The sequence below is a fragment of the Hyla sarda genome, chromosome 3 (assembly GCF_029499605.1).
Source record: "Hyla sarda isolate aHylSar1 chromosome 3, aHylSar1.hap1, whole genome shotgun sequence".
Classification (NCBI taxonomy): Eukaryota; Metazoa; Chordata; class Amphibia; order Anura; family Hylidae; genus Hyla; species Hyla sarda.
The window spans coordinates 96,150,691-96,171,995 of record NC_079191.1 but is presented as its reverse complement, the minus strand read 5'-3'; the positions used below and the strand labels follow the sequence as shown (position 1 = coordinate 96,171,995).

The 21,305-nt window shown below is 41.5% G+C and overlaps 1 protein-coding gene across 4 annotated transcripts in view; it reads right to left on the bottom strand.

Annotated features, from left to right (window-relative positions):
• Window positions 1–21,305, bottom strand: part of KIF1A (kinesin family member 1A) — a 331,661-nt gene that overhangs the window by 11,288 nt on the left and 299,068 nt on the right. For 2 of the 4 annotated variants that reach the window (XM_056564691.1, XM_056564692.1), the window contains 8 exons: window positions 19,249–19,315; window positions 19,083–19,167; window positions 18,632–18,737; window positions 15,778–15,804; window positions 6,811–6,834; window positions 4,949–5,063; window positions 2,164–2,297; window positions 1,255–1,316 (listed from right to left, as the gene is read on the bottom strand). In XM_056564691.1, coding sequence (XP_056420666.1) covers window positions 1,255–1,316; window positions 2,164–2,297; window positions 4,949–5,063; window positions 6,811–6,834; window positions 15,778–15,804; window positions 18,632–18,737; window positions 19,083–19,167; window positions 19,249–19,315 — 620 coding nt within the window. The remainder of the gene's footprint in view (window positions 1–1,254; window positions 1,317–2,163; window positions 2,298–4,948; window positions 5,064–6,810; window positions 6,835–15,777; window positions 15,805–18,631; window positions 18,738–19,082; window positions 19,168–19,248; window positions 19,316–21,305) is intronic. The other 2 variants (XM_056564693.1, XM_056564694.1) reach the window with 2 other exon arrangements.

Below are 21,305 nucleotides of genomic sequence, written 5' to 3'. Positions count from 1 at the left end.
GCCATATTCGCAAATATGCGAAATTTCCAATAAATATTTGAATTGTGAATATTCGCGTTCAACACTAATTATATCCAACCATATATAACCAGGGTGGCTGAGAAGTCACATGATGCTCACATGCTGCTTTTGTTCTGGCTACATATGGTAGCTATAATCCATACAATTGTTAACCTTTAGCTATCTCTCCCAACTCCCACATGCCATGTATGTCTGACCTCTATCTAGAGAAGCCACCATACACATTAATAATTGGTCAGTCCCATCAAAATCAGCAGGATTTGTTTATTGTCAGTTTTAAGCCAAAAAAGCGTCTAGGATTTGGTGAGATTTTGTAGTAAACACAATGACATGGGAATTTTTGCAGTGATGTTATTACTGTGCTGAGACTTCTATTTGGCCACTTTGCACTTCCTGGGCCAACAATCTAGGTATAAGCAGGACATAGCATGGGGACAGTGTCTTATGGATGCTACTGTTTGGAACAATTCACACCAATTATTTGCATTACTATCTCTGTGTGCTTAGAGGCTATAAATAGGGCAGGTTTTCTGAAGGTAAAGGTTAGGATTATACCGTGGCAAATACATCTTATTTCTTCGTTATAGTTAGGCTGGGTTCAAACTGCAGAATTTCTGGGCATAATTTCTGCCGGAGATCAAGCCGGCGGCGCTAGGACTGAGCAGACTGCATTGCTGCCCCCATAGACTGCAATGCATTTCTGGGTGGATCTTTTGGGAGATTTGCTCAGAAGTGCATAGCCATCTATGGGGACGGCAATGTAGTCCACGTGATCCTAGTGCTGCCGGCTCGATCTCTGGCAGAAATTCTGACCAGAAGTTTCACATTATGAACCTAGCCTTACAATTACATTGGCATTTTCAGATGTGTTACAAATGTCAACTTCTATAGATTGAAAGGTATAGTCCCATCATTAACACTTGTCCAAGTGTATGATCACGGGGGTTCTGACTGCTGGGAACCCTCACAACCTTGAGTTTCTTGTCAGAATGGAGCACAAGACATACATGCACATGGAGCTGCCGGAGATAGCAGAGTCCAACACATCATGTAATTCCCAATGGACTGGAGCTCATTATAGAGCCATCTCATTCTGAAAATCAGCGGCGGTCTAAGATATCGGACTTCACCAATTAAACCTTCTCACATATATCTATGACAAGTTCATTTTTACTGTATTTTTACAGAACAGATACAGTGCATTATGACATTGGAAATTCAAATGTCACTCACCTGGACTGCTGTTTTCTGCAACCCGGCAAAGACTTAGTTCATATACTCCAGTCACACGGTTACTGTAAAAGTGAAAAATTAGGATCAAAGTGTGGAACTACAGTAGACCTTAAACAGATGTCTCCATGTGGGGCCTTATGCTCTAAGGCAAAGTCGTCCAAGTGCGGTCCTCAAGTACCCCCAACAGGTTATGTTTTTTAGGATTTCCTTAGTTTTTTTCAGGTAATATAAGTATGTTTAGGGAAACAGTGCTCTAAGGGACTGAATTGTTGTGTAATTTTGTGAGAATTAGGCTAGGATCACATTGCCGTTTGCATCTGACCCCTTAAGGGTTCAACCAGCTCTTTTTTTTTTCTTGAGCCAATTGGACCCTGAAACGGCTACTGTGGGGATCCCGACGGCCCACATTCACTTGCATGGGACCCGTCGGTGTTCTGGTAATTTTACAGGAATTTAGCAGAGAAAAATATAGTGCTCTGTTTTTTTTCTCCACTAAACTTGACGGAACTGCCAACAGAGTTCCACCTAACGGAGCCCAACAGCAGTGTGAACAAGGTCTAAGTAGAAACTTTTAGGAAATGTTCCAGGAACTGTTTGTTTTAAAAAGTGCATTGGTGGTACCATACATAAAATACATTTGTACGTGTTGTTTTCAACAATGTTTTTATATTGGGAAAAAAGAATTTCTGACATGCGTAATTATAGAGATATTTTCAGCTTTCTGAGACACCATACAGAGGAACATAGACTACATAAGGCACTGTAATTGAGTACCACCATACAGACACCATGCACAGGACCTTCCGTAAGACTATCTTACATGTTTGGTTCCTGAATCTTGTATTGAGCTGGCCTCATTGATAACATAGGTATGCACAAACTTTTTCATCTGTTTTTGCATGAACTCACCTCTCAGAGGCACGGAGACTGCCTGTACCAAACAGGTTTCGAATGGAACGACATGCAGGCAGTTTTGCATCCCGAGAATAAAAGACCATGCAGAAGTCTTTAGTGATGACAGCAGGCTGTGTACAGTTCTCCATCTGTTAGGACCAGATATAATATGTTTTGCCTTATTTTACTGACATCCCTTTTTCCAAAATACATCAATTTAGTGTAACATTTTTTTTCATAGACTTATATTGTCCCATTAGTAAATCAATAATGATTATTTATGGACACCTATGAAGAGCATACATTGTACTTATAATGGCACAAAAATCAAACATTTTCTGCACATGTCCTTATTAAAAATGTTCTTACTCTTGCTTTTACAGCCTTATGGTGTTCTGTTTAAGTTCTATTTTCTCTCTATACTTGAACACATCCTATTTGATTTTCCCCTAAAATCTACCTTTAGTGTGCTCTCCTCCTTCTTCTAGCCTGTGTGAGCTTTCTTCAAGTATTCTTTCTCCTGTCCACTCTTTGAGTTGGAGTGATACCCCCTGCTACCATCATTTAATACTTTCTACTGAAGACTATTTAGAAAGTTGCTTCATTTTGCATTTGCATTTAGGAAACAAATTTACAATTAATAAGTTCTGTGCAAATATGTTAATAGCCTAGGGAATATATCAGCAGGTTAGGGCATATGGTACAGTGAGAATTATAGTACTTTTTAGTATGGCTCTTCAATGTGCCGTTTCTCTGTTAGATACCTTTTATTGATATGCAACTTAGGCTGTTTGTTGCACTGGGGACATTACTTTACAAATAGGTGCATCAATACCGCCACCTGATCGCTTCCCTAAAATTGTCTCCTCATGAATACTGAGCACAAGATCACTGTAGTAGGGTGGCTTAGTATTCCTGTGTTGGCATTGTTAGAAAAGCTGGCATGAGGCCACCTATGTGCATTAAGGTAAGGTAACACCCTCAGTGCACCAAGCTACCTAATTTGCATAATAATAATAATTAATACGGTTCTCTTTTTTAAGGTAATATTATCCTCACTGTAATGCCCCCACATTATGGAATTTTAACAGTGTTCGTGTTGGCAGTTTTCTGCTGACATATCTATTTATAAAGCTCCTCCGTAATTTTTTCCATTCACTCACTGTGCTGCCCATTAAAGGAGTACTCCACCGCTAGACATGTTATCCCCTATCCAAAGGATAGGGGATAACATGTCTGATCGTGGGGGGGTCTGGCCGCAGCACCCCAGTCATCCGGTGCACAGAGCGATCTCCACTACGAGCTGAATGACTGGCGATCACTGCTCCTCCATTCATGTACTAGCCATCACGTCCCCTGCCATAGACATGAATGGAGGGGGCATGGCATGACTTCACGATCACGGAAGCCTCGGGGAGATCTCAGGGGATTCCAATGGCCGGGCCTTCCGCAATCAGACATGTCATCCCCTATCCTTTGGATAGGGGATAACATGTCTAGGGGCAGAGTACCCCTTTAAGTTTGTCCCTCTTTTTTTGGCTTGGATGGAATGCAAATATTGTTAAAAATCCTCATTATATAAGCAGCCTATATAGGTAAGTGATTTCAAAGAAAGGTATTTTTTTTATTTTAATAAGTGTTATTCTAGTCAGAAAATGCGAAACAAATTGTGTAATTTGTTCATAAATGAAACATCATTTTTAGCATACATACTTTACCATGTTAGCTATTCATATAGACAAGAATTGAAAATTTTTATTGGCTAACTGGACTACAGATGTAAGCTATAAATACTGTATTTTTCGCCCTTTAGGACGCACTGGCATATAAGATGCACCCAATTTTAAAGGTGCAAAATCTAGAAAAAAAAAGATTCTGCACCCAACAGTGATCTTCAACCTGCGGACCTGCAGATGTTGCAAAACTACAACTCCCAGCATGCCCGGACAGCCAACGGCTGTCCGGGCATGCTGGGAGTTGTCGTTTTGCAACATCTGGAGGTCCGCAGATATCGGTGATGTCCTGTATTAGCCGCAGGTCCCGGCCGTTGATGGCCACAGGGACCGACCCAATAGGTGCGTATTCGCCGTATAAGATGCACCAACTTTTCCACCCTAGTTTTGGGGAAGAAAAAGTGCGTCTTATATGGCGAAAAATACGGTATATAAAAGTACAAAAGAAGAGAACTAGCCAGTTTTCAAGAAAGGGACCTACTTTAAAGGGGTACTCCGGTGAAAACCTTTTTTCTTTTCAATCAACTGGCTCCGGAAAGTTAAACTGATTTTTACATTATTTCTATTAAAAAATCTTAATCCTTCCTGTACTTATTAGCTGCTGAATACTACAGAGGAAATTCTTTTCTTTTTGGAATGCTCTCTGATGACATCTCAAGCACAGTTCTCTCTGCTGACGTTATTATAATAATAAGTCTTTATTTATTTATTGTTGTCCTTAGTGGGATTTGAACCCAAGGCCCCAGCACTGCAAGGCAGCAGTACTTAACACTAAGCCACCATGCTGCCCTTAGCATACATCTGCTATGCACGGTTGCCAAAATGGACAGAGATGTCAGCAGAGAGCACTGTGCTCGTGATGTCATCAGTGTTCCAAAAAGAAAGGAAATTCATCTGTAGCATTCAGCAGCTAATAAGTACTGGAAGGATTAAGATTTTTTAATAGAAGTAATTTACAAATATGTTTAACTTTCTGGCACCAGTTGATTTAAAAGAAAAAAGGTTTTCACTGGAGTACCCCTTTAAGTTTTCTTTTATAGAGTGCACCATATTAGTTCACGTCTTACCTCTACATAAGCAGACAGTGTCATGTAGATCTTTTCTCTGTATGGAGTGACACGGTTAAGCAGAAGGGAGTTGTGCATAGAACTGTCCCATGCTACTTCAAAGTGATAGAATGTCCTGTCATGAGAAGAAATCATTGATGCACACATTCATATGGGTCATATACACACTGGCACATACCAAAACGTTACACCTAAGACTCTATTCACCAAAGTCAACATGCTCCTTTAGGTTGGAAATTTCAATTTTCATTGTCTATTTCCAACCCCCAATAACAAGGAGGGGAAAACAGAATCTCCCACTGTAATTTTCTTCAAGAAGAATCATGGTTCAACAATAAAAATAATACTTTTTAATAATCATTGCCTCTATATTCACAAGCCATAGAGGGTCGGGTACATACTAGTGCAATCTTTTGTAGTATTACTGAGGATAAGATCTGAAATCAGAATTGTAAAAACTAAAGCATTGTATTAATAATAACAATAATAACAAGTATTGGTGGTAAATAGAGTCTGGAGCAGGATCTACATGTACACCACAAGATGATGTACTGACAAATAGTTTTATCCATATACTGTATATCAATACACAAATGGGAAGCAGTCTATGTGCAATGTAAATATATATATATATATATATATATATATATATGGCTTTAAATTACATTTCTCCCTTTTGTTTGACATATGCACTAGAAAGGCTTCCAGTGTACATGCTGAACATATCCATAGGGTATTTTTCACCTGTAGTCAGCAGATTTTACTCACTACTGGTAAAGCCAGGTACTAACCAGATTTTATTTTGTGCTTAGAATTTTTTTTTATTTTGTACATTATTATGAGGGCAGTCATATTGTCCAAGCTTTTGCTCTGCCCTGGTAAAAGCATTTAGAAATGTGCCGTAAATCAGGGACTCATTGGCTTCTATGGGAGAATATTGTGGGCATGCTATTTGACCTGTTTATCGATCACTGGGCAGAGAGGTAATGAGCATTGACTATTAATTATTGTGAATGGTCTGATCCTCTTCTCTATATACTGGTGTTACCATTCACTGTAATCCTATCAGTGATGATAAGGAGGACACTGCTTCTACAGGGATTTATATAGAACAGGAAGTTTCAGCTCATTATATGGCCTATTGGCCAGAGTAAAAACTGCAAGATTTCAGGATTATTCCATATTGTAGATAGTAAAACTAAACATTACCTTTAAATTAGTATATCAACTGCTGTTCAATGAAATGCTTATATAGAAAACCATAGACTGCCTCTGAATGTGTATTATTATACACTCAAACAAGGAACACTCCACAATATGACACAGTAACCAGTGTAATGCCAGTAAAAAGGCATATAGAAAGGAGACGATGAGAAGGAAACCAATGGGGAGAAGCAGGATAAAGATCTAGCTCTAAGGATATAATGGCAAAGAGGAGTATAGAGTAGTAACGGATGGAAGAAGGTAAGAGGAGAGGTTGGGAGCACGAACATTGAGGGTATATGAGGATCTAGGATAATATGAAAGAGATACGGAGAGGGGAGAGAGGAGATAAGATGAACTAAATACACAGTGGAAGAGGCAGGTGATAAGAAAAGGAAGGGACCGTGGCTTTATCAACTTGTAGTACAATGACGTAATGTCTAAATGACTTGTACATTAAATGTGCTGACACAAGCAATGGTTCTGTTTCAGCTAAGGATAAAAGGAACAATAGACTTCATTCTGTACAACAGGTTTTATGGGTTAAACGGGTATTATAGGGACTGGATTTTAGAAAGGAATAAAACAAGAGGTAGAAATAATCTTATATGAAGGTAAGGCAGACAGAGAGACAAGGGCAGAATATCAGAAGTGAGTACCTGGTGCCCCGCACGGATTGGCTGCTGAAGGTAGGAGCCCCAAATATACACAGTGAGAGAGTGCAAGTGGCAGGGGCAATACAAAACAACGTGGGGCAGGTAACCCAGACACAAGAGATTAACCAGTGCAGTGCATGGAGGGAGAGGAATCTAATTCCTTAGGTATTTCCGCTTCCAAGGCAAAATTAATTCTTCTACAAAATGTACCCAATGCATAACTCTGTTCACCCTGTGTGTTTTTTTGTACAGAGTTCCAAATCATTATCTTCTCTCTTCAAAGCAATATAGTTTAAGGGTACGTTCACACTACGGAATTCCCGCAGAATTCCACGAGCGGAATTCTGCGGTGTGAATTTAACATTAGTGTGAATGGGTCTCTGCGAGACCCATTCACACTGCGGAATTTCAGCGGTGGACAATTTCGCAGCTGAAATTGTTCAGTGCAAAGAAAATACACGTTCATTCTTTGCGCGGATTCCGTGAGCACTGCATAGCCGTCAATGGTGACGGCTCAGTGCCCTGCGGCCCTAGCACCGAAGTAGCATTGGCGGTGGCCGCCAGGCGGAATCTCCGCACACGGAATTCAGCGATCGGAGATTCTGCAGTGTGAACGCACCCTAAGGCAGTGATGTCCAAACTGTGGCCCTTTAGATGTTGCAAAACTACAAGTCCCAGCATGCCTTGACAGCATTTTGCTGTCATGGCATGCTAGGATTTGTAGTTTTGCAACATCTGGAGGGCAACAGTTTAGACATCACTGTTTTAAGGGGTTTTCTGGGACTTTTGCATTTATGGCCTATCTCTAGGCCCCACCTTATTTCTCTTATTTAGGATAATCTAAATGTTTATGATCATCCAACTCATATTAATATATAATAAACCAAATACTGTTTTTCATGATCATTCTTTTATTAAAGATAAATATTTATTTAAATCCCTTTATCACCCTTGTGAATAATTGCCACACTAAGCCTAATAGCTGGTTGTGCCGCCCTATAACTTGCATAACTTTGGAAGGTTTCTGAGCATGAACTGGTCTTTTGAATCATTCATGTCATTCTTACAAACCTTTGACATGACGTTCAGACCCGCTGCAATCTTGAGTTATAGTCAAATGAAGCTAATCTACGGGGCAGTGCATTAGTAGGATCAGACGGCCAGCTGGGGAGTAAAGCACAATAACTAGTGCGATATGTCAAAATGTAATTTTAATGACAGTAATGCTTTAAGGTTTGCTACAACATCTCAAAAGGGATTAAAGTCAGGACTTTGACCCGGCCAATCCAAAACCTTGTTTTGTTTCTTCTGAGGGGGCATTCACACTAAGTTTTGTCCATACAGGGAGCGGATCCGGCTGGGAGATAGGAAAACCGGGCCCTCCTGTATCCCAGCTGGACCCGGCCCATATCTGATTTATTTGAATGAACCGACCGGAGTCAAATCCTTTTTGCCCCATATCCAGTTTTCTGGCCGGACTGAAAGCCTCAGCATACTGTAGTTTTCAGTCCAGTCAGAAAACCGGTACAGGGCAAAAAATTAGCCGATCGGAGTCATTATCTGACTCTGGCCGGCTCATTTAAATGAATGAGATCCAGGCTGGGTCTGGCTGAGATACGGGAGTGCCTGGTTTTCCCATCTCCCAGACGGATCCGGTCCCTGTATGGACAAAATTTAGTGTGAATGCAGCCTGAGATATTGGCAGGTGGGCTTGCGTGTGTGCTTTAGATCATTGTCCTGTGGTATAGAGCAACTGCACTTGAGCTTTAGGTCCCGAACATACAGGATCTTCTATATCAGGATTTTCTCATAGTTCCAGCAATTATGACATGTCATCCAGGTCCTACAGAAGCAAAGCAGGCCCAAACCATCACCCTAGTACCACCATGTCTGGCTGTTAGTATGATATTTTTTTGTGAAATGTAATGTAATGGCGTCCATACCTCAAAAGTCCACAGAGTCTTAGGGGGTCATATAGATGTTTTTTGACAAATGCCAGACAAGTCTTCTGGCATTTTCTTATGAAGTATATTAGAAAGGTTAATGTTTTGCCAATGTGTACAACATATAAAAAGGTTTTTCAATCTGACAGTTCCCATTTAAGTTCTTTTTTTGTTAACAGTGTTTTGCAGCTCTCCCAATGATGCACTTTTTGCCTAGTCTCTTTAGAATTTAGAATTTTGTTGTGCTTTCTGAGACCTTCTAGGTGCTTCACATTGCCAGACAGCTTCTTTTAAGTGATATTTAGGTAGAACAGATCGAGCAGGAATCATGTCTGGGTATTGAAATTGTCATCTGAATATAGATAACTAGTTGTTTTAGTCGTTTGATGGGAAATGTATTTATGTTTTCACACTGGCCCAGGTAGGGTTGAACAGCATTTGCCTTCAATAAATATAGGTTAGTATTAGTATTAACTCCTTGTGGATGCAGCCAATTTTCATTTTTGTGTTTCTGTGTTTTTTCATTCTCACCTTCTATGAGCCGTAAGTTGTTTTTTGGCCAATTAGCTGTATGAGGGCTTGTTTTGTGTGGGAATCATACTTTGTAATGACACCATTCATTTTAACATAGAATATTTTTTTTTCTTTCTCTTTTAACCACTTAACCCCTTAAGGACCAAGCCCATTTTGGCCTTAAGGACAAGGCCAATTTTATTTTTGCGTTTTCATTTTTTCCTCCTCGCCTTTCAATCCATAACTCTTTTATATTTCCATCCACAGACCCATATGGGGCTTGTTTTTGTGCAACCATTTGTACTTTGTAATGACACCTCTCATTTTACCATAAAATGCAAGCAAATCCAAAAAAATTATTATTTGCGTGAAGAAATTTTAATGAAAACCGCAATTTTGGAGGGTTTCATTTTTACCCTGTATACTTTAAGGTAAAAATGACATGTTTTCTTTATTCTGTGGGTCAATATGATTAAAATGATACCCATGAATATATACTTTTTCTATTGTGCTGCTTTTAAAGAAAATCTCAAACTTTTTTTTACCAAATCAGTATGTTTAAAATCGCCCTATTTTGAAAACCTATAACTTTTTCATTTTTCCTTATACAGGGATGTGTGGGGCTCCTGTTTTGCGTCATAATCTGTAGTTTGTTTTAGTACCACTGTTGTATATATGTGACTATTTGATCACTTTCTATAAAAATTTTTGTATGAATGTGAAGTGATTAACCCCTTAAGGACCCAGCCATTTTACACCTTAGGACCCGGTCATTTTTTGCACATCTGACCACTGTCACTTTAAACATTAATAACTCTGGAATGCTTTTAGCTATCATTCTGATTCCGAGATTGTTTTTTCGTGACATATTTTTCTTTAACATGATTGGAAAATGTTGTGGTAACTTGCATCTTTCCTTGGTGAAAAATCCCCAAATTTGATGACAAATTAGAAAATTTAGCATTTTTCTAACTTTTAAGCTCTCTGCTTGTAAGGAAAATGGATATTCCAAATATTTTTTTTTAATTCACATATACAATATGTCTACTTTATATTTGCATCATAAAATTTATGTGTTTTTACTTTTGGAAGACACCAGAGGGCTTCAAAGTTCAGCAGCAATTTTCCCCAAAATTTTCAAACTCACTATTTTTCAGGGACCAGTTCAGGTTTGAAGTGGATTTAAAGGGTCTTAATCTTAGAAATACCCCACAAATGACCCCATTATAAAAACTGCACCCCCCAAAGTATTCAAAATGACATTCAGTCAGCGTTTTAACCCTTTAGGTGTTTCACAGGAATAGCAGCAAAGTGAAGGCGAAAATTCACAATCTTCATTTTTTACACTCGCATGTTCTTGTAGACCCAATTTTGGAATTTTAGGGGTAAAAGGAGAAAATTTATACTTATGTTTGTAGCCCAATTTCTCTTGAGTAAGGACATACATTACATATGTCTATGTAAATTGTTCGGCGGGCGCAGTAGAGGGCTCAAAAGGGAAGAAGCGACAAGGGGATTTTGGAGAGTACGTTTTTCTGAAATGGTTTTTGGGGGGTATGTTGCATTTAGGAAGCCCCTATGGTGCCAGAACAGCAAAAAAAAAAAAACATGCCATACCATTTTGGAAACTAGACCCCTTGAAGAATGTAAAAAGGAATTAAGGGAGCCTTAATACCCCACAGGTGTTTCACGACTTTTGCATATGTAAAAAAAAAAAAAATGTTTTTCACTAAAATGTGTGTTTCCCCCCCAAATTTCACATTTTTGCAAGCAGAAAATAGCAGAAAATACCCCCAAAAATTTGTGGTGCATGGAGGTACCCCATAAGTTGACCTGAAGTGCACTGCGGGCAAACTACAATGCTCAGAAGAGAAGGAGTCATATTTGGCTTTTTGAGAGCAAATTTTGCTCGGGGGCATGTCGCATTTAAGAAGCCCCTATGGTGCCAGGAGAGCAAAAAAAAAAACACATGGCATACCATTTTGGAAACTTGACCCCTTGAGGAATGTAACAAGGAATAAAGTGAGCCTTAATACCCCACTGGGGTTTCACAACTTTTGCATATGAAAAAAAAAAATTTCACTAAAATGTGTGTTTCCCACCAAATTTCACATTTTTGCAAGGGTTAATAGCAGAAAATACCCCACAAAATTTGTAACCCCATCTCTTCTGAGTATGGAGGTACCCCATAAGTTGACCTGAAGTGCACTACGGGCGAACTACAATGCTCAGAAGAGAAGGAGTCATATTTGGCTTTTTGAGAGCAAATTTTGCTCGGGGGGCATGTCACATTTAGGAAGCCCCTATGGTGCCAGGACAACAAAATAACCCCACATGGCATAACATTTTGGAAACTACACCCCTTGAGGAACGTAACAAGGGGTACAGTGAGCATTTACCCCCCACTGGTGTCTGTCAGATCTTTGGAACAGTGGGCTGTTTGCACAGCCCACTGTTCTAAAGATCTGTCAGACACCAGTGGGGTGTAAATTCTCACTGCACCCCTCATTACATTTTGTGAGGGGTGTAGTTTCCGAAATGGGGTCACATGTGGGGTTTTGTTTTTTTTGCGTTTTTCAAAACCGCTGTAACAATCAGCCACCCCTGTGCAAATCACCTCAAATGTACATGGTGCACTCTCCCTTCTGGGCCTTGTTATGCGCCCCCAGAGCACTTTGCGCCCACATATGGGGTATCTCCGTAGTCGGGAGAAATTGCATTACAAATTTTGGGGGGCTTTTTTTTCCCTTTTATCTCTTGTCAAAATGAAAAGTATAGGGCAACACCAGCATGTTAGTGTAAAAAATTTATTTTTTTACACTAACATGCTGATGTAGACCCCAACTTCACCTTTTCATAAGGGGTGAAAGGAGAAAAAGCCCCCCAAAATGTGTTAGGCAATTTCTCCCAAGTACGGCGATGCCCCACATGTGGCCCTAAACTGTTGCCTTGAAATACAACAAGGCTCCAAAGTGAGAGCGCCATGTGCATTTGAGGCCTGAATTAGGGATTTGCATAGGGGTGGACATAGGGGTATTCTACGCCAGTGACTCCCAAACAGGGTGCCTCCAGCTGTTGCAAAACTCCCAGCATGCTTGGACAGTCAGTGGCTGTCCGGCAATACTGGGAGTTGTTGTTTTGCAACAGCTGGAGGCTCCATTTTGGAAACAATGGCGTACCAGACGTTTTTCATTTTTTTTATTGGGGAGGGGAGGGGGCTGTGTAGGGGTATGTGTACATGTAGTGTTTTTTACTTTTTATTTTATTTTGTGTTAGTGTAGTGTAGTGTTTTTAGGGTACAGTCACACGGGTGGGGGATTACAGCGAGTTTCCCACTGCGAGTTTGAGCTGCCGCGCAAAATTTGCTGCATCACAAACTTTCAGCCTGATACTCACTGTAAGCCCCCTGCCCATGTAAATGTACCATGTACATTCACAGGGGGGGGCCTCCAGCTGTTGCAAAACTACAATTACCAGCATGCACGGTCTATCAGTGCATGCTGGTAGTTATAGTTTTGCAACAACTGGAGGCACACAGGTTGGGAAACACTGAGTTAGGGAACAGACAATGTTTCCCAACCAGTGTGCCTCCAGTTGTTGCAAAACCACAACTCCCAAACATTCTAAGGCATGCTGGAAGTAGTAGTTCGGCAACATCTTTAGAGCCACATGCTTGGAGTTGTAGTTTTGCAACATCTGGAGGACTACAGTTTGCAGACCACTAATATAGTGGTTCCCAATATGTGGCCTTTCAGATGTTGCAAAACTACAACTCCCAGTATGCCAAAACTGTCCAGGCATGCTGGGAGTTATAGTTCTGCAACATCTGAAGGGCCAGATGTTACAGAACTAAAACTCCCAGCATGCCTGGACAGTAATGGCATGCTGAGGATGTGTAGTTTTGCAACATCTGGAAGGGCACAGTGGTCTCCAAACTGTGGACCTCCAGATGTTGCAAAACTGCAACTCTCAGCATGCCCAGACACCAAGGGCTGTCTGGACATGCTGGGAGTTGTAGTGTAAGGGGACCAGATGGAGCAGTCCAGATCGCTTTACGGCGGTCTGTACTGCTGCAAAGGTCCCGCAACGCCGCCGAAGATCCACTCACCTGTCGCCACCGCCACCGTCTCCGCCGCTGGGATCCGGGTCTTCAGGGACGGGGTAAGTACCGGGGCCGGGCCCCAGCACTCCCCCGTCTCCCGCCAGGTCCTCCGGTCCTCCTCCCGTTCTCTCCGGACTTCCAGGGGCCGGGTAGGGCGGGAGGAAGTAACCACCCCCCCCCCCTGCGATTGGTGGTTAGTTCTAACCGAGGAATCGCAGGGGATAGGAGGAGGTGGCAGGCTTGCCACCTCGCTCCTATACCTCAGCATGGTCCTGGATGTCTGTGACAACCGGGATCATGCAAAATTACCGGGGGGTCGGGTCCCAGAGACCCGATCAGCCCGGTAACGCTGCAGATCGCAGGGACGATTTCCCTCATGATTTGCAACGATCGCCGACATGGCCCCCCTCGGCGTTTGCCCTGGATGCCTGCTGAAGCATTTCAGCAGGCATCCGCTTCTGATCTCTGCCCGGCGCGCGGCAGGGACCGGAAAACGCCGGGGACGTTTTTTTTTTAACGTTTACGCCGTTCACCACACGGGGTCATTAACATTTTTTTTTTATATATTGGACATCTACCCATGCAGAGATACCAAATATGTTCAGAAATTTTTTTCACGCTTTTTTGAGTAAAAAGGGGGAAAGGTGATTTTTCACATTTTTTATTTACGTTTTTTTACTTTTATTTTTAACCTATTTCCCCATAGGGGACTATCTATAGCAATCATTAGATTGCTAATACTGTTCAGTGTTATGCATAGGCATAGCAATATTCTGCTCTGGTCTGCTGGAAGGCAGATCAATGCAGAAAACCCTGGGAGAGCTGCCGAGGCAGGTGAGCGGACCATCGGCCAACATCTTAGCTGATCTGATCCCCATAGACGTACCGCGGAAGATCAGGTCAGCTGTTACAATTGCCGCAGATGCTGTGATCTGTATTGGGCATGGCATCTGTGGGGTTAATGGCGCACATCAGTTCGACCACTGATGTCCGCCATTACCGGCGGGCCCCAGGCTGCTGATAGCAGCCGGGACCTGCCGTGCATGACGCGAGCACCGCTCCAGGTCATGTACAGGATGTAAATGTACATCCTCGTGTGCTAGGTACCAGCGGACCAGGATGTACATTTACGTCCATTGTCATTAAGGGGTTAAATGGGTACTCCGCTGGAAACATCTTATCCCCTATCCAAAGGATAGGGGATAAGATGTTAGATAGCAGGCGTCCCCAGCAGTGGATCTCTGCTTAGGCACCCCTGTAATTCGGTGACAATGCCTCCTCCCTTTACGTCTATGGAAGGAGGCATGACGGCTATGTACTTAACATCACGCCCCCTGCCATAGACATAATGGAGGGGGCGTGGAGTGACTTGCAGCTTCTGTGTTCCAGACGCTGCAGCTGCCAACCAGGAGATTCTGACCCCTATAACTTTTTTATTTTTTTCATTTTCGAAAATGTATGAGGGTTTGTTGCTCTATGATGACGTAGATGGGAGTTTTTAAACTGACTTAATTGTTTATAAAATTCAATGAAATGCTATTGTGTGCAGCCTGCCTGTAATAGCAGATCTACCATGGCAGGTATGGGGCTTTCAAAAGATTGTCTGCCGGCTGCCATGGTATCTGATCTTCAGCCTGCAAATGCTGTTTACTGGGGAATTTAGTGGGTGAAATGATCACCAGTTTCTAAGCCTGCCTTATAGACCCACTAAATATATACAGCAGATGTCTCCAAGGGGTAAATATAATCTGATGATCTCAAGTGTGGAAAATATGCAAAGTAAAAGAAGTTGGGAAAGGATGTTTAAAAAGTACCTGACACTAAATAAACTTTTCTAAACTAACTCAGGTTATGTTCCCTAACTACTCCTAACACTCCTCCCACCCTTACAAAAAAGTTCAGAGCTTTAAAAAGCTGTGTATCATACATTTATTCTTGCTCACATTATAAACATATTTATGTTGATAATTTTAAAAGCAAGTGAAAGGGGAAGTGTCTGCTAATTACATAAGGATTCATATATAAAAAGTTGTATTTGGTGACAGGTACTCGTTACAAAATACACCATCTTCCTCAGTCACTAAACTCTACAAATTTAGGATTCTCTTTCTCCATGCATTACTGGGTACTAGTTATACATAATATATACATCTATGTCTGGAATGGCATGGACTGGAAACCAGAATAAAGGACCAGACTGGTAATGGAGGGTAAAGAACATCAACATCAATAGGGTTGTAAGAATCAGTAAAGCCCCAGTAAGTGCATATTAATACATTTATAGCAGATAACATTAAACCTAAAACGGAAAGCAGGAAATGAGGAAGAACAAGACAGGTGGCAGAAAATGGCGGCATGAGGGGGAAGAAGGAAAAGGTAGTTGGATTGAGAAATGATATAAAAATAAAATACCTAGGTGTGTCAGAATCAAGAAACTGCCTGAAATACAAATAATGAGACGTTAGTGCCGGCATCAGGGGAACGGGAATCATCAGCCTCAATGTATCCCAACACATTCAGTCAGAGGTCTGCATATCAGTAAATGGAGAATGGACAGGTGTTGGTAAGTAAAGCTCTACTATAGCAGTAAGTATAGCAGAAGCCATAATCAACCTCAGTTACAATGTATTCAGAAAGTCTTCAGACCATTTGGCTTTGTTCACATTTTGTTATATAAAAATAAAAAGGAAAAACTAAAATATTGCATTGACATAAAAATTCAGAGCCTTTACTCATTTCCTAGTTGAAGCCCCTTTGGCAGTGATTACAGCCTCCAGTCTTCTTTGATTGGATGCCACAGGGATTGCACACCTGGATTTTGGGATTTTCTGCCATTCTTCTCCGCAGATCCTCTCAAGCTCTGTCAGGTTGAATGGAGACTGTTAGGGGAAGCCATTTCAAGTCTCTCCAGAGATGTATGATTGGACCACTAAGTTTTCCCTTTAGCCACTCTTGTGTTGATTTGATTGTGTGCTTAGGGACATTGGCCCTGATTTACTATTGTAAAACCAACATGTTCTGTTGGGTTGTGTGCGAGATTCTGGCACTTCGCGCCAGAAATTCTGTCTGCGCCAGAACTTAAAAAACCTGACCATTTTACTGAGAAAAACTGAAAAAGGAGTGTGGTCATTTGGGAAAATGGGGTGTGGTCACCAAAAAGGGGCATGACCCCGAAATTTTTGTAAAATCTCAACATATTTATTAAGGTTTCCACAGAAAATGTGGTGGAAAACCCCACAGATCAGAACCGGTGTAAAAAAAAAAAAGCAAAATGTATCTGTTCGGACCCCCCCCCCACAAAGTAAACTACACCCCACTCATAGTAAATCAGGGCCACTGTCTTTTGGAAGGTGAACATTTGGCCCTATCTCAGGGCCAGAGCCTACTGGATCACACTGGTTTTCATTAAGAATACATCTGTCCTTTGCTCCATTCAGCTTTTCCTCAAACCTGATTAGTCTTTCTGCCCCAGTTGCTAAAAAAAACATCCCCACATCATTATGTTGCCACCACCATACTTTACTGTAGGGATGGTATTAGGCAGATGATGAGCATTGCCTGGTTTTCTCCAAACATGAGTATTAGACTTGAGTTCTCTTTTGGCTTCATCAGACCAGGGAATCTTGTTTCTCACAGTCAGTTATGGTTGGACTTCTAGAAGTTTTTTCCCATCTGCAAACAGAATCTTTGGAGTTCAGCCAGAGAGACCACTGGGTTCTGGGTAATTTCTGTTACCCATGTCCTTCTACCGCAATTACTTTGTTTGGTGGGGCAGCCAGCTCTAGAAAGAATCCTGACTATTCCAAACATTTTCCATTTAAGAATTGTGTAGGCCACTTAGCTCTTGGGAACTTGCAAGGCAGCAGAAATGTTTGTACCCTTTCCAGTTCTGTGCCTCCACATAATCCTGTCTCTAAACTCTACATGCAGTACTCCCCCCCCCCCTATGGCTCGGTTTTTGCTCTGATATGCAAATCATGTCTAATCATCTGAATTTACCACAGGTGACTAATCAAAGCAATTGAAACATTTCAGAGGTGATCAAGAGAAATGAGAGGGAACCAGAGCTAAATGCCAGGTATCAAAGCAAAGTAGCTGAATACCTATGCAAATACCATGCAAAATGTTAGTTTTTCCTTTTTGATGAATTTGCAAAAAATCCTAAAATTCAGTTTTTACATTCTCATTATGGTGTATTAAAGGGGCTATTCAGGAAAAAACTTTTTTTTATATATCAACTGGCTCCAGAAAGTTAAACAGATTTGTACATTACTTCTATTAAAAAATCTTAATCATTTCAGTACTTATGAGCTTCTGAAGTTAAGGTTGTTCTTTTCTGTCTAAGTGCTCTCTGATGACACGTGTCTCAGGAATCACCCTGTTGAGAAGAGGTTTGCTATGGGAATTTGCTGCTAAACTGGGCGGTTCCCGAGACACGTGTCATCAGAGAGCACTTAGACAGAAAAGAACAACCTTAACTTCAGAAACTCATAAGTACTGAAAGGATTAAGATTTTTTAATAGAAGTAATTTACAAATCTGTTTAACTTTCTGGAGCCAGTTGATATATAAAAAAAAAAGTTTTTTCCTGGATAACCCCTTAAAGTAAGGAATGATCGGAGAAAACTTGAATTATTTTTATTGTAGTACAAGGCCGAAACATAACAAAATGGGAAAAAATGAAAGTGTTTCTGAATGCATTGCATATAGAGCAGTGTAGTGATATTGGGAGTGCTGGGGGGGGGGGGCTTTGTGACAACTTATAAAGGAGAATTACGTGGGTTAGAACAAGATATGTGTTCTAAGGAACAATTATAATAATGTGACAGGTGTGAAAGAAGTCGAATGAACAACCTAGGCATTTGCAGATGGTTATGTAAGAAAAAGTTAACACATATGGTAAAAAGAACTGTGCATGATTAGGGGTAGGCTGTGAATAGGGGATGGAATGACTGGGATTATTGGTGGAGGAGGTGGACCCAAAGGGTAAGGTCAGTCGGAGAGTACATGGATGATGATACAAGTCCTGAAATGTTGTGACTGAAGTTTGAGGGTATGTGAGGTAAAAGGGAAAATTGGGTGAGGGTGTGGGGGAAGCTCATGCTAAAGTTTCTCTGTTTCATGCTTAATGAAGGGGTAGAAAGCAGAAAAAGAAAGCTTTGTAGCATAACCCTTCTAGCATTGCCCCTATGCCAAGAAAATTCCATATAGGCATGCTAGCTTGCCCTCAAACTTTTTCACCCAATAATGTACATATGGACACTTACCTGTCACCCCCTTCTGGGGGACGATAGCCTGCGGATAGAATATTTAAGGACAAGATGTTGGGGTCAATTAGAGACTCATCAGCTTCTGGAGTATTACGGATCCTTCCTAAAAAGTGAGAAGACTATGTTTTGGTTCCGTTCTACAAACAAGTTCAAAAATCTTCCCCTAAAGAAAGCTCACTATGGCACATTGTTCTTAGAGGCAATCTTGCAATAAAGGGTACATTTTTCTGCCCTCTTGGCTGCCGCAGTGCATGATTGGACTGTCCAACAGTTAGTGTATGTTGCATTTCACTAGCTTTTGTTCCAGTTATTGCGTAATGTAAAACATTTACTTTTGATTCCCACTTATAATGTTATTTACCATTTGAACCTTGTGTTTAATTGCTCACCTTTTTCAACATCTCATCTTGCTATTATTAGTTTTTTTTTAGTTATTAGTTATACTTACCAACAACTAGTTCCCGCACCTCTAGCCATTTCAGCTCAGCTCCTGCTTCATGAACAAGAGTCACAGAAATGCGTCTTTGAATGCCCTGTGTGGGAGACATTATTGGTCAGAAGAATTGAAAGAAGTTTTGTAATCCAAAGGAAAAAACGACAGAGGGAGAGGCTACCTGATGGAGAAGGAAGGTGCCATGACAGGGTAAACCAGCTCCATGATCAACTGCCACAGGAATATAGCTGGAACAGAGAATACAAACAACATATCAGAGGAAAAACTGTGTGTATAGTGATCCCTCAACTTACAATGGCCTCAACATACAATAGTTTCAACATACAAAGGTCTTTTCTGGACCATTGTAACTTGAAACCAGACTCAACATACAATGCTATGGAATCTGCAAAACGTGTCAATGGCTGGAAGAACCGATATTTCAGAATGGACATTTCACTGGTAAAACCCCAGTATTCCTTAAGTGCATGCACTGACTGGTGTCTGGTAGCGCCCCCTACAGTACAGGGAGGTACTACATGTTCTGTACTCTTTACCTGGGTCAGAGTTAGCTGCTCCTTTGGACACCAGGTGAGGGCGGCTCCATTTTCCTTTTTTTTAGGACATTGCGTGTTCTGTACAGGATCCTGAAGAAGCTTCTGTCCTCTACATAGACCAGTGTTTCCCAAAGAGGGTGCCTCCAGCTGTTGCAAAACTACAACTCCCAGCATGCCCGGACAGCCTTCGGCTGTCCGGGCATGCTGGGAGTTGTAGTTTTGCAACAGCTGGAGGCACCCTCTTTGGGAAACACTGAAATAGACAGTGATTTACAGCTCCCAGCAGCTCTTTTTTACTTTTATATGGAAGGATTTGCTTTATCTGTATTAGCTATCTACTTAGTTTCCTTTAATCCTCACTTTTTCCTATTTTTGGATGACATTTTGGGGCTTCAGAACCAATTACCAGGTTTCCATAGAGTTATGGTCTCAACATACGATGGTTTCAACATACAATGGTCGTCCTGGAACCAATTAATATTGTAACTTGAGGGATCACTGTACTATAAGGGTATGGAAGAGTCAGATAGGACAAACTAAATAGCTCTGACCACTAGGATCTACCCCTAAGTCCTTATCCATGCACACCTACCTACTTTGTAGCCTTTTTTTCTTGTTGTTGCTTAAAAAAAACACTTCTCAAAACTCCTGCCTTCTTCTGGATGTTACATGCCTTTGGGCGATATATGCAGCAATGTAATGGGAAGAAACACCACAAAAAATGCAACACAAAAAGGTGCGTATGAAAAAAACTTCCATAGAGGTCTATGACAGTAAAATGTCATAATTTGCCTGAAAAGACCTCCACTCCTAGAGCATTACTGCATTTGGAAAAAAATTCTACTGCAGCCAACGTGAAGGAAAAAGCCCCCTTCAAAAAAAAGCATTATATGTAGAGTGTTTTCTATTTCCTTTTTTTCAGCTTTCAGATAACATCTGGCCAAACTGTTTTCTTTCCCCACTTTCTAAAACTCAACATGGAGAAAATAAAATACATTTTCTTTCCTTCTTCTATCCCCCCCCCCCCCCCATCCATCCCATCTATCAATTACAGGCAATGGCTCAATTCTTTCCCCAATCCCCTGCCTGGGGTCACCTTCAATATTGCTTTGTCTTTCAAACCACACATCCAAGCTCTTACCACCTCCTGCTGCCTCGAATTTGATCCTTTTACAACTTTGACTCAACTAAACTAGTGGTACTAGTTGCCCTCATCATCTCTTGCTTAGACTACTGCAACATCCCCCTCTGTGACCTTCCATCAAACACTCTTGCTTCCCTGCAATCCAGCCTCAACTCTGCTGCCGGACTAACCCACCTCTCCCCTCGCTTCTCCTCTTTATCTCCTCTCTGCCAGTCAATACCGTTTAAACTGCTAACAATGACATCTAAGTCTGTCCACAACATGTCCCCTCCATGCATCTCTGACCTGATCTCCTAATACCGCCCTTCACATAAGCTGCAACACCACTGGGACACCCCGCGATCTCCCTGCAGCAGCCCACATTCTATGTAGCTGCGTCTGAAGTTTTGGAAACCGCCAGGCTTCCGAGACGGGGACGTGACGTCACGCCATGCCCCCTTCATTCATTTCTATGGGAGGGGGCATAACGGCCGCAACGCCCCCTCCCATAGACATGAATGGAGGGGGTGTGGCGTGATGTTACGTCCCCGTCTCGGA